Here is a 13,917-nt window from a genome sequence, read left to right as displayed (position 1 = left end):
CTCGGGAGCACTATTGTGTGAAGGAAAAATGGATGCCACTTCAATCACCAGCATGTCTTTAATACCTATGCACTGCATATAGTGTAGTTGGAAACTTAAATTCTTCTTAATCCTGAATATGCAGTCATGTTAAAGCACTAATTATTTATTCACCAATATGTATAATGGAAATTACCAATGGAAATATGACATTTTAATTTTGCTTGAAAGTAGCTAGTCATTCTGAAATATTCAATAATTGTTATTAATGTGCTTCATATTTCTTTGTAAAAGCTTTGGGTTTTTTTTGCACATTAGGATCATGAGGCAGAGAATTCTGATGTTCCAGGAACTTCTACCAGGAATACAAAGGTAGCTTGATCTTTGCCTTGTGAAGTATCAGTATCCAGACCTAATTCAGCTGAGAGTTTACATGATAGTAGGTTTTTCAGTGTGGTGTAAAGAGGGAATGTATTGTCATCTACATGAAATGGTAATCTACCTAAAATAACCTATTACAATATTTTTAAGCATGTGATCTATATCTTATTTCTGAAAACAGTATCTGATTTATTCTGGATGTTTCCATGAGAAAGATAAATGTCAATAGACATGTGTTTTCAAGACACTTTTTTTTCATTATGTGCCCTGATATGGATTTTGTAGATTTTGTTGGAACTAAAAAGCACTCACTTTCCAACATGTGCCCAAGGACCCTGGTTACAGGTTGGAGCTTGCACTAAAGTCTGATCATAGCTGTACTGATGAGTTGAAAATGCATGGGGCTACCTGTTGTGATGGAAGATCAGAATCGAGGGTGCTTATACATATTGTAGGTATAATCTTCCAACTTCCTTTGTTTTGCCGAATACAGGAGTACCGTCCAAGGAGAACACAGCGTAATCGTGTTCAAACACATGATATAAATGCATGGAAGGAGAGATGTAGAGAGCTGTTGGATCTAATTTTTCAATGTGAAGACTCGGAGCCCTTTCGGCGTCCCGTAGATTTGTTTCAATACCCGGTATGTAAATACTTCGATTTCTTTATTTTGTTGTATGTCATCTGCTTGTCTCATATTTTTTCTTTTAACTTTATGCTTAAACTAAGTTGTATGAAAGCAGTTTTTGAGTTCCTCCTCACAGTGCAGTGCCTGAAATTCTGGGAGGGTTACAGAAGTTGGTACAAGTAACATGGTTGACAAGTTTAATCACACGATGCATTTCTTTAAATGCAATGGGGCAGAACTGTATTGTAAAATTAAATAAAAATCAGTAGCTTAAATGAGTTTCATTAGTTATACTTTTTTGTGTGCTAATATTGGAAGCATACAGGTGTAATACCTCTTGTCGGACTCTACAATTGATGACTGTTTGAAATTGATTCACGTAGGAGGCCCAGTTTCATATTGTGATGTCTCATTAGTGGCAGCAATTTGAGCTGACAAGGTGATAGGTGTTGCTGAGTAGAGCACTCAGAACCACATTGATGGAGATCAAAAATAGGCCTTTCCACCCACCACGTTAATGCTGTCTTCATTCCACCCCGCTTTATTCTGAACTAGTATACTGTTACATGATACTGTTAAGAGGCAAATTAGTTATCCACCTAACTAATGTCACAATCTCATAGCAGGATATCAACTGCCCTGGTAATCAGCTGTAAGTGGTGTGATACCCTCAGAGTTCCTTCCAACAGTGGAATCCAGTCATAATTGAATAATGGACAATGGTTAGATCCACAAGGACCTGATATATCCTATATTATGATACCAGTTTCCCTCAGTTCAGGACAATTTCTGGATAATCCTTTTCCCTTTCCAAATATCTTGCAACTTGCAGTTATCGTCACATTTCCACATTTCCTGAGTTTGGGTCCAATACTGCCATTATTAGTATTATTAGGACTGTCCATGCGTACGTTCTAAAAGTTTCTCCCCTCAGGTTTCTTCACACTAAAACAGTTTCAGTTAATATCATGAAGTAGAAATCCAAAACACAATCATGTAATTATTCTCGCATCTCTTTGTGAAATGTCTAACATATCTGTTCTATCTCCTGCTGAATGTTAGCAGACCTGTAGTATACACCCAGCAACGCTCAACCCATGTGTCTTCATTTGAAGAGCCTCCTTGGACTCCTTAATAAACTTTGCACTGCAATTTCTCTTGGTCCCACACTTCCATCTCCCAATACAAATGAAAAATCAACACCCTGGAATGTTGAGCTGGCAGTCCAATCCTTCTTTCCATGATATTCTGTGATAGCAATATTGTATTCCCACATGGCAAGCAATGCTTTAAGTTCGTTAACATGGGTGCAGTTTAGCCTTGCATTACCCCATGTGTGTTATTATGTCCATATTTTCTCTGCCTTGCCAAATTAGCTTAAACCCTGCCCAACAGCACTAGCAAACCTTTCAACAAGGATAATGGACCAGTTCCATTTGAAGTGAAAACTGTCCAGCTTGTGCTGCTCCCCAGTAGCAGTGATCCAGAAATATAAAACTATCCATCTTCATATTCATTTACAGATTAGCATATGGTATCAGAAGTAATCCAACGGTCTGCGATTAATGACTTTTTTTGCTGGCTCATCTTTTTAAGAAGATGGCAGTTTCTAAATGTGAAACTAAGTGCCTGCACTGCCATGTTAATGCATCTTTTATTCTAAAAGATCTTCACTGATATATCCACATCCATCATTTTCTATTTTTATTTCAGGTTTCCAGCGTTTGCTTTTGGTTAAATCTGTAAAGGGTTGGTGCTACCTACAGCAAGAAACACAGGCTATTTTTTTACACAAACAAGAGAAAATCTGCAGATGCTGGAAATCTGAGCAACACGCACAAAATGCTGGAGGAACTGAGCAGGCCAGGCAGCATCTATGGAAAAAAGTACAGTCAATGTTTTGGGCTGAAACCCTTTGACAGGATTGGAGGAAAAAAAAGCGGAGGAGTAGATTTAAAAGCTGGGGGGGGGGATGGGAGAGAGAAACATCAGGTGATAGGTGTAATCTGGAGGGGGAGAGATGAAGTAAAGAGTCGGAAGTTGATTGGTGAAGACCTGTTCCCAGAAAGGATACGTGGCTGTAGTAACAGCCATACAGGTCTGGGTAAGCACGTGGTCAGAGTCTGAGAGCAGCAGGGGTCACAACCGGAGAGCAGCGACAGAGAGTTTTGCTGAACTCCCGTCGAAAGGAAGATTTAAATAACTTCAGGGTAAGCATCCCTGGAGGAGGACTTGCAGAGTAGTAATTAAATCACAAACAAGAGAAAATCTGCATCAGCTTGGCCTGTTGAGTTCCTCCAGTATTTTGTGTGCACTGGCTATTTTTTAAGTTGGATATTCATTTTTATCCTTTTCTGGGATTTCCTTCACTGCTTTATCTTGGGTGTTTTGGTTTGGTAGAAAAACAATTTACGGAGCATGTTTGAACATACTTCCAACAAAATTATGCTGTTTAATTGGGAGATTTAAAGAAAGGCCTAATTTTAAGAATGTACACTGTAATTTCTCAAAATAGTGGCCTTAATTTAACTGCCTAGATTTGGTTTCAAAAATCCTCATCCTCTTTTTGTACATCTTTCTTTCAGGACTATAGAGAGATCGTTGACACACCAATGGATTTTGGCACAGTAAAGGAGACACTGGAGGCTGGAAATTATGAAACACCGATGGAATTGTGTAAAGATGTCCGCCTTGTTTTTAGCAACTCCAAGGCTTACACTCCCAGCAAAAAGTCAAGAGTAAGCCAAGTGATGAAGTTAGAGATAACCCAATAAAAATTAAAAAAAATGTTCAAGAATCATAAGAAATTACAGCACAGAAAAAGATTAATCAGCACACTAAATCTGTGCAAATTTACTGCCACCCATTTACAATAATGCTACATTAACCCATGTTTTATTCTCTCCCCATTCCTTATCTGTTTCCCAGCGAATCTACCATTCACCTACAAAATAGGGGCAAACTCCAGATCTCTGCAAATGTGCGGAAGCAGCTCCATTAACTACGGCACTTTTTGCCCTTTATTATTATTTGGACAATTCTTACTAACAATTCTTCTTATTAATACACCCTGAACTAGTTGGTGGCTGTTAAGCTGTGTATCTTTACTTATATTCTGTAGTAGCCCAGAATCCATGAAATTCCCATCTCATTCCTAAATAAACTCCGACATATTACAAAAACAATTTTTTTAGATGCTAGTTTACTCTTTACAAAGGAATTACTCTCTCTTGCAAATTAATATGGACAAAAGGCAGAGATAAATTTAAGACCTATCATGCTAAAAATATCTAGATGACCTCATGCATCCATATCCAGTGTTAAACTATTATAAATGACATTTCAGTCCAAATAACCAGTCTAACAAGAACAGCACTCAGGAGAACTTTTGAGTTCATATTGACTCATCCTTCTTAGTACCTTGGTGCACATTTGCTGCAAGCAAAGCCCTGTGAATGACAACTTAATACCTTTTAATTGTAAAGCAGTTCTGGTTGACACTATAGAGTTACATTTAGTAACTTGATGTCGTAAATTCTCTCGTATTCCATTTAAATAGTTACCAGAACAATTTCAGGATTTCCCCAGGCTCTTCACTGTCACTTTTTGGAGAGTATTCCCTGTTATCAAATATAGCAGTTTATTTTCAACTAGCATTGAAATAAATGAGCAATTAGTGTCTTTTTATATTGATGAGTGAGAGATAAGTTGTCCAGGATATAGGATGAGTCTTTTTGAATACTGCTGGGAAAAAAAATGAAGTTTTACAGATTTCACAAGAATGAATAATATTTGGATATATGATGTAAAGAATCTTGGTTTGGGATGCCCGTAAACTGTTTATTTTTTAAAATTCTAAATATATTGTTATAAACTGGAATGTAGTTTTAAGGTTTATTAGATTTTTTTTAAAAAGCTAGACATTTAAAACACTTTTACGAACATTAGACTTGTATTATGACTAAATGTTTAATCTCACCAGATCTACAGTATGAGTTTACGGCTGTCAGCATTGTTTGAAGACCACATAAGCTCGGTCATTTCTGATTATAAGGCAGCGGTTCGATTTTGTTCGAGGAAGAAGCCGTGTACACAGAGGCAGAAGCGAAGAAGAAGTAGTTCTCCCTCAAGCAGTGCTGCATCAAGGTATATTCATTTGGAGTAGGCAAGGTGGTAAATGGCTTGCTTTTCTTTTCCATTACTTGTGTCATTGTTTTGCGTGGAGTGCTTGGAAGTGCTGTCATTTTGAAGGTATGAATCCAATTATGTCTCTTCAGGAAACAGACCAATTAATAAAAGGATTAAGCTATCAGTGACTACACTAAAATTAACAAACCTGTTAACTGCGCATGTCCAAACATATTAGCTAACTGTTGCTAAATGATTAGCTAAATGCTGACATGTTTCTTAATGAAAAATCTTTACTGGTTTTAATATTTCCATCTGTTGGACAAAATGATCTCAGTGTATCCCATTTAGAGTAAAAGTAACATTTTAAAACCCTTAATGAAGGATTAGTTCTGTTAGGAGTTGGCATGAATATGACGGGTAAAGTGGCCTCATATGTAGTGATAAGTAAGTAAAATTTTTAAAAAAGTCATGCAAGGCAGAAAAATGGTTAGTACAATTTGTTGTGAAGATTTTTTATTCCATCTTCCATTGCTACTTTGTATAGGTGCTGGAAGAGATTAACCGTGAATAGAAATTGATGTGAGGTCAATTTTGCCTTATTTTATTAATAAAAACAATATTTTTTTCTCTATATATATTAATCCCAATTTTATCAAATCTATGTTTCAAGAGTGTATTGTTCAGATGTGTGTTGTGTTGTACTAAAAGGCATTAATGCCCACCAAAAATACAAAGTGAGATGCAGCAATGGACAATTTCAGTTGTGCCAAATAGTGGATGTCCTTCTACCTAACCTTTTATCAAAGTAGAAGTTTTTATTCATGCTCCCAAGTCAAACTGGAAATCAGGCCCTCCTTGGACTCAGAATGAGCCAAGATGCTGGTGAGAGTTCCATGATTATTCTCAAGTATGTGTCAATTTGTAAGACAGTGGGAAAGAGCAGAACTATGGGATTAATTGGAAAGTGCTCTCAAAGCACTGTGGTCTGCACCATGGGTGATGCTGTGATGTGGTGCATTAAGATTGGATAATTATTTCAATTGGACTGATAGCATTTTTTATGCAGTTAAAATACAGTGAAGTTGTTTGAATGTTAAATTAATAATAGTTGATAAAAATGAGTTAAAGTTTGTTTCTGAAAGAATAAGAAACATTGTAAATTACTCCAGTAACTTAGCTATCTTTCTTTGTTTAACTATTTTCAAACAAATAAAATCATATGAACTTAAATTAGATTAAACTTGTCTGGATGTACTAAGGTACTTCTGAACTCTTCCCTTGAAGAAAATGAACAAAAGTTGATCAATAATTTTTAAAAATGTTTGTAATGTGGATCCGGTCCATAAAAGACATAAATGAATAATATTTATTCAAAATAACAGGATGTTTTTCAATTATAGCCCTGAAAGGAAACGGAAATTTTTGAAACCTCAAGCCAAGACTGAATACCTAGCTTCACCTTTGTCAATGCCTGTGAGATCAGCAAGTATGAAATCCCCTGTTGTTCATGCCAATGGAAAACCAGGTGAATCTGCTACAGTGGTTCGTACCAGAAGTACAAGGCTAAGGCAGGGCATGACTCCTGGGATTGAAACATCATCTTTATTAGGGGAGGTGGCAGCAGTTTCAAAGACATTTGTGGCTGCATCAACAGCAAGTGCAAGTAAGTGAAAACTGTTGCTGCAGAATATTTTAGTTTGTGGTTGGCAGTTAAATCCTTTATGTTATTGGATACCAGCAACATATATAAGATAAGGTGGTGTTATCCTTGAAAAGGCAAATGGCCAAAGAGACTGATGCTATTAGTGAGAGCCAGACTCAACCTCTGTGTTCAGGTTCCCATTGTATGGTGACTAACAGGATCACCTGCAACCTGATACGGATAAGAAAACCAAACTGAACTGGGAGAGGGGAAAACAAGTTCATATTGCTGCAATCCAGTTTAAACAAGTGTTATGCTCTGTACTTTTTGAATACTAATTTGATGAAATTGAGATTTGTGGATGGACAGATATTTATTTATACAATTTCGTTTCATATCCCCACCCAGCCTTTCTGCCAGACTGAACTGTTTGCAATTAAAATGTAAGCAGGAATCAGATATTCAGCCATGCATGTTTGCTATACTGTTTAGTAAGATCATCACTGTTCTTGTATCTTGGCACCACTTTTCCTTCTCTATACTTTATTTTCTATATCCTGCATAATATCATCGCCTCTGAATTTTATCTCTAATCCTAGGCTTTGTAAAACCAGACTCAGCCATTTTATGCCCTTCTGACCAGACCTATTGCCCTCTACCTTTGGTAAAAATGGATCCTTCTACTGGCATAATGTCCACCTTGCCTGCCACTCCTGGCCTCCATTGATCATGTTAATTTTTAGCTGAATTATTGTACTTAATTCACTTTATGTACTTTACTATTTTTGTTTCTTCTAAGCTTTTACATTTTGAAAAGACCATCCTTTGAAAACTTTTGTTCTAATTTAGGGCTCTTGTAATCCTGCTCTACACTCCCAGTCTGAGTACCCTCTATTTGCCATCGGTTCGAACTCTGGCTAATCCGGCATGATTCTGTTGTGATGGTTCAAGCCATTGTGATTCAATTGATGGTGCTTTGATCATGCTTTTCGTTAATTATTGACGTGTGCACGGTTGAAAATGTCAGCATGATTGTCCATTTGCAGTTGATTTTTTTTCTTTGTGGTTCAGCAATTTGATACAACTGGATGGCTTACTATGTTATGTCAAAGGATAGTTTTGAATCAATCACATTTGTACTGGATTGGGGTCATTGCATACATGAACTATTTCCATATTGTTTTTAAACTATGTTCAGGTTCTGAAGCTTGGAACCTGAATGTCCATCCACTAAATATCATTGAAATCTTCCATTCTGTCATGCTCATTGGTTCATGCCCTCTCCCCATTCTCCTGAGGTCACCCACCTCACTTTCCTTCACCCACTTCCTTCCCCACCAAGCTTGCTTGGGATTCCTTTAAGATTAGTTCCAAAGGAACTGTGAGATGTGAAAAATCTATTTTGTCTGCCAGCATGTTTTATGCTGTGGTCTAGCCCAATGATTCCCTTGATATGGGTAACAAAAAATTAAATATTCTCAGGAACTGATTGTCTGCTGTCTGGTCCCCAGAATTAGTTCTTTATGTCTATTCTTCTTAATTGAAAGTTTAATAAAACACTAACTCTGGAAATCTTGCTATGAGTATCTGATGCTTTACAGCATCTGTAAAATAAAACTTAATTGGAAACATCAGATGTGATTACTTTAATGGTAAATGAAAAGACATAATTTCTTTTCTTGTTTAATATTTTAGCGGACAATAATTCTAAGCCACCGAAAGCACAGAACAATGTCCTTAATCCTAAACTATCTGAATCAAAACACAATGCTAAGACTTCATTGACAGGTGAAAAGCCTCAGAAAAGGAGGTACACACGTAGAAATAAAGCAACAATCTTCAAACAACCTAAAGGCAAGTTTTTTTTAAACTGGCAAGTAGCAGCCAGTTGCTTCTAATAGTCTAGTATTTGATTGTTATGATAATCACATCTTAGTGGGAATAACTTGTTTATATACTGTAACCTATTGCATTATATCCAGCACATGTCACTAAGTTAGCAGACTAGTTAACTGTAAGCACTACACTAAAGGGGGCATGAAATTATATCACGATGTCCATTGTATTTGTGCCTTCTGTCATTGAATTTCTCATCTTCATCATTTTTATTTCTTCCTCCTTGAATAATGGCCATTGGTAGTCGCAGATGTGTGGATATATATGAGAATTGTAATATTTCCTTTTGAAGAATAATGGACTGCATTCCTAGAGGGCTGCTTACTCTGCAAACCCTGTCCAATAGTTGAATTCACTTTCTAAATGTTCAGCTAATGTGTAACAAGGGAAGAAAATTTTCATTTTCCATGTCATGTTTCTAACTTCTGAAAAAAGAAATTGGCTGATTCTCAGGCCATCTGATGTCATCAAGATGGCTAGCTTTTAAAGGGTTAAGATCCACTTACTCCTGGATATTTTAGAAGTGGAAACAAAGAAGCTTTGGAGAGTCAAAGAGAGTGGAACAGATAGTACTGGCATCATTGTTTAGGCAAAGGAATTGTGGAATATATAAATAGCTAGATATGAAGGCCAGTAGGATACCAGTATGAAAATAAGGCTGGAGAAACATACAAGTGACAAGCTTAAAATAACTTGAAGATGAATTTAAAGTTTTTAAGATTTTATAAAGTAATACACCAGAATATAAAGAAGTAGTACCGAAAAAGCAAGAAGTGCAAATAAGAATCATTGAGGGACTGAATATGGAAGCCTAATTTTTGGAAGAGCTAAAATCTATGAAGGTGATTCCTGGAAGACCAGCAAGAAAACCATTAGGGTAACTATGTCTGTAATGTCACTCCTTTAATTACAAAAAATCCCAAATTGCTTCACAGTTGAGGTAGGTAATTGCCAACATAAGAAACAAGAAATTAGGAGAGGTGACCAAGTAGGAATGGGAAAAAAAATATATCTCAAGGAGGGTTTCTCAAAAATGAAAGAGAGACGTGTAGAGGCTGAGGAAATTGGGCTAAGTATTGCCAGATTAAAATCATTTGTCTTGTTGGTCTGACTAAATGAAGAATTAACTCAGATTACTGCTTAAAGAATAAAAATTGTCTTCAGCCTAACATTTGAATTTATAAACTGTTAATCAATGATCAAATGAGAATCTTATCTAAAAGCAATTTAATTGTTAATAGTTTATGCATTCTATTTTATCTATGTTTTTACATATTTATTTTCCATTTAATGTGCAGGTAATATCAAAGCTGAGTCCTCAGTGCAGAAGAGCCCACAAATAAATGGGCATACTTCATGTATCTCTGAATCAGTGGTCAAAAAAGGTCTTGGTATGAAACCAGAAGAGGTTAAAAGTTTTAAAGGACCCGGTAAGAAAAGAGGTAGGAAAAGTAAAAAAGAGCTACTTAGTATTCTACAAGAGAATGAAATGAAGAAAACAGAAGCAAAGAGAGACTTACCTAATTTGAATGGTGAAGAAGCTACCTCAGAAAGCAGCTCTACTTTAGAGAGCAACACACAAAGAGAATCTTTGCCGAAGAAGTCAACAAGAGGCAGGAAACCCAAAGGAAAGAGTCTACAAGCTAAATCCAAATTGACAGTTTTTGCTAAACGTAAGATGCAAACGAGAAGCAACAGTAAGAAGCATGAAGAACCCATGGAGCCCACTGAGCATATAGAACCTGTGGAAGAGGATGAAAGGACTGAGGCGGCCATGAGTTCTATATCTGTCATGAAAACAAGGAATCAAGGGAGACGGACAACATGCTACAATGAGGAGGATTCAGAAGAGGAGCAAAGGCAGCTGTTGTTTGAAGATTCTACATTAACTTTTGGAACATCCAGTCGAGGCAGGCTGCGGAAACTGACTGAAAAAGCAAAAGCCAACCTGATAGGTTGGTAAACATCTGTAGGATTTTGTCTACTTGGTAAGGCTTCTTGTTTAGACAAGAACAGGTAAGGGTTTGTTGCACTTGAAGTCACTGCATTGTCACCTGCAGAGAAGGCGAAATGAGCAAGGACTGATCCAAAAAATACTGTTCTCTAAGCTGAAAATCTAGTTTTCTTTTCAGCCATAGCTGTCTGGTACATTTCATCACACTTAAATTTTTAGTGTTGTTAGAATATTAGCTTCCTGGCATACATTTGGTCATCTTCTGAATAACTCCCGATTTTGAATTGTTTGGTAGTAAGAGTATAGTTGCTGACTGGAAAGATGTGGCTGGTTGGTATTTGCACTTATCAAACAGTAATCATTACAGATTTGCTAATAGTTCAAGACTGAATTTGGCAAGCCTGTTCATTTTAAAATTGCCTTTAAAATTTCTGATTTTCATTTTTTTAATATATAGGGAGATATCATAGGAATACCATTCCATTTTAATCAATTATTTGTAACTACCAAGCATTTATGGAAGTTATCCAAAACAATTAGATTCATATTGATGATTTTCAAAATCCTGCATGTATATATACGTATATATAAAACATTTGCTGTTCATAATGTCTTCACTGGTCAGTTAATTTTAAAGTACATTGGTCAGTATTTTTCTAAACAAGAACTGTTTAGTTCTTAAATTGCTTGGAGTTGAAATGCATCGATATGTATTGTATGATTTGTTTTTTGTTCAAGATTTAACAGATCAATATCTTCCTGTCTTGCATTTTTCTAAGGAAATTGTTGCATTTGTGCTGTTTATCATTGGATTGGTTTGTACATTTATATTACGTTCCCATTCTTCAACGAGCTTACTTAGTTGGAACTGTATTATGTTAATGCTAAATTGGCAAGAATGTTAAAAGCTGACTTAAGCTTAATTGGATTCCTAAAATATATGCCACCAAAGCCTGTTAGAATTTTCATTTCGCTTGTTCTGCATTTCCAGTTTCTGATCATTTCATCTACTCATTCAATCAGAAAATGTTTGCAAGTTTTTGCACTACTACTACTGTGTAATTATCTGCTTATTATTATGCAGGTATAATTATGTATTTGTCATCAGAAATACATGTTAATAGTTATTTTGTAAGATATTTCAGCTGCTACTGCCTCCCTATCACCCACCCACTCCAACCTCAAACTCACTGATATACAATCACACAAGTCCTTGCTCATTTGTCAATCAAAGTATACTGCAGAGAACTTGCAGTTGACTTCAAGTGTGTTGGGGCACCTGCAATTCAAATCTCCAAAGAATTGCACAAAAGGCCCTTTACGTTCCCGCATTTGTGAAGCAGTTGTAAGCTGCTTCTCCCATTTATTGAATGTAGAGGCAAACAAAAAAGACTGTATTGCACTGGACTGAGTGGTTGTTTCTTGCTTACCTTACACAATCAGGAAAAAATGAGGCAAACTAGAAAAGGGGATTGATTTTAGTTATGTTTTCACAGGCGCTTTATGCGTACTCACAAATATTGTATATTGTAAGTAGAAAAGAAATATTTTAAGATATAGTACAGGAATGGGGTTGAGATGTGCCATCTATTCAAGTGGCTTTTAGCACACACACATACACGTTCCATCTTGGGTTTAGGAGAACCGTGCCTAACTCCTTTATTGGTTGGAAAAGGTTCTGAGATTTTAAAATTACCAAGCATGTAAATCGCACTGAAATTTCCAGACTTCTTTAATTTGTGAAGATTTTGCCTACCCCTTCAATAGTACATGATTTCATGGGAACTTTCTTGGCACTGGTACGCAGTTAACAAATGTCTCAATGTAAAGGTCCCATTGTATATGAATTTTAGCTCAATTATGCTTATTGGGCTTTTTTAGTAAAACATGGTTTAAAATTCATTCCATGCAGTAATGCATTCTGGAGCTTGCACCCTATTTTCTGATTTTAAAGAAAAGTTGGCTTTTTTTGTAATCATAATTAAATGGTCAAATGACTTTTTATTGGATGTCTAAAACTTGTACATTACTACACAGTGTTGTTTTTGTGCACTTTCTGCCTATGTCTATTATGCTACTTTAAGTCAGTAACTTCCCTCAAAAGAAATAGCATTTGGTGATTGTGCCTTGAATATATATTTTTTTTCTTTTTTCTAGTTAATGGTTAGGGCTGGGATGAAGATTATTACACTCCAGAGTTTTCTACCTTTTGACACCACCTACTTATATGTATATAACAGAAACAATATAAGTCTCTGCGTTTTTACATGAGAGCACCAATTATCCCTTTTGAAAGTGATGAGATGTCATGCACTGCATGCTGTAAATCTACACATGATTGCAGATCATTTCTCTTCCAAACTGCCAAATGTAAACAATGCTAGCTGAAGTAAAATATTTCTTTGAGGTACTTAGAATAATGTTGTCCCAGTTCTGATTTTCCCCATGGCAGTTGTAAGCTGATGCTTGATTTGACTTAAAATTTTCTCACCAAGTTGCAATTGTTTTCTTTTGCAATTCATTTTCCTGAAGTAATGTGACGAGTTGTTATTTCTTGGTTTACCATTTTGATTTGATTAGGTTTTTAAGACAAATATTTGTTTTAAATTTTCTGTATTTTTAAGATTGTGACCCTCTTTCATGTTGGTAAGAAAAGTCAGCAATTTTCCAAATCTATCTTATAGATATTTAGAGAAGGATCAGACTCATTAAGACACCAGTGTGCTATATCCAGTCAAGTTTGAGACTGTTGTTTTGGTATGTGCCCATACATTATTCTGTCGCTTATTTAAATATGTATTTCTGTTAATTTTTTAATAATCAGCAAACCAAGAAATAATTGTCATTTTATGTACAAATTAAATGTGACCTTGTTTTATTCTTACTGGTCCGAAACAGTAATTTTCCCACAAACTGAATTAAAGTGTCTCTTTCCCTTTTGTAATTCTTTGTCAAAAATTGTGTAAATAAAATATTGGATACATGAGTGATTGAGGCCATATCCTATTTAAGGGATTCTGCTAAGAATTAAATCTGAGCAGGTGATAAATGTCATCAGAACCCTGATATTAGGTAAACCTTTTTATTCACTTACTGATATGTTTATCATATAAAATATACTGTGTTTAGAATTTCAATGACGTAAATTGCAGTTTTGTTAAGACATGTAGTTTGATATTTTGGAAAGCATTTTAGGACATTATTGTATTACTGAAGTTCTATTCATTTTGTTGAGGTCATTCATTTGAGCCACCATTTCAATGGGCTCATCAAAATTAATATGCAGCATCATAAAGGTAAACTCCA

General features: G+C 35.8%; 1 protein-coding gene across 3 annotated transcripts in view; it reads left to right on the top strand.

The window, feature by feature from the left end:
* Positions 1-13,495, top strand: part of phip (pleckstrin homology domain interacting protein) — a 178,013-nt gene extending 164,518 nt beyond the window's left edge. For all 3 annotated transcript variants that reach the window (XM_059982360.1, XM_059982361.1, XM_059982358.1), the window contains exons 34-40: positions 298-351; positions 854-1,003; positions 3,574-3,726; positions 4,971-5,134; positions 6,520-6,782; positions 8,457-8,615; positions 9,956-13,495. In XM_059982360.1, coding sequence (XP_059838343.1) covers positions 298-351; positions 854-1,003; positions 3,574-3,726; positions 4,971-5,134; positions 6,520-6,782; positions 8,457-8,615; positions 9,956-10,620 — 1,608 coding nt within the window. In that variant the 3' untranslated portion in view covers positions 10,621-13,495. The remainder of the gene's footprint in view (positions 1-297; positions 352-853; positions 1,004-3,573; positions 3,727-4,970; positions 5,135-6,519; positions 6,783-8,456; positions 8,616-9,955) is intronic.
* Positions 13,496-13,917: the final 422 nt, after the last annotated feature.

This window comes from Hypanus sabinus, chromosome 10 (assembly GCF_030144855.1).
Source record: "Hypanus sabinus isolate sHypSab1 chromosome 10, sHypSab1.hap1, whole genome shotgun sequence".
In the NCBI taxonomy this organism is placed as follows: domain Eukaryota; kingdom Metazoa; phylum Chordata; class Chondrichthyes; order Myliobatiformes; family Dasyatidae; genus Hypanus; species Hypanus sabinus.
This window is presented reverse-complemented; position numbering and strand designations above follow the sequence as displayed.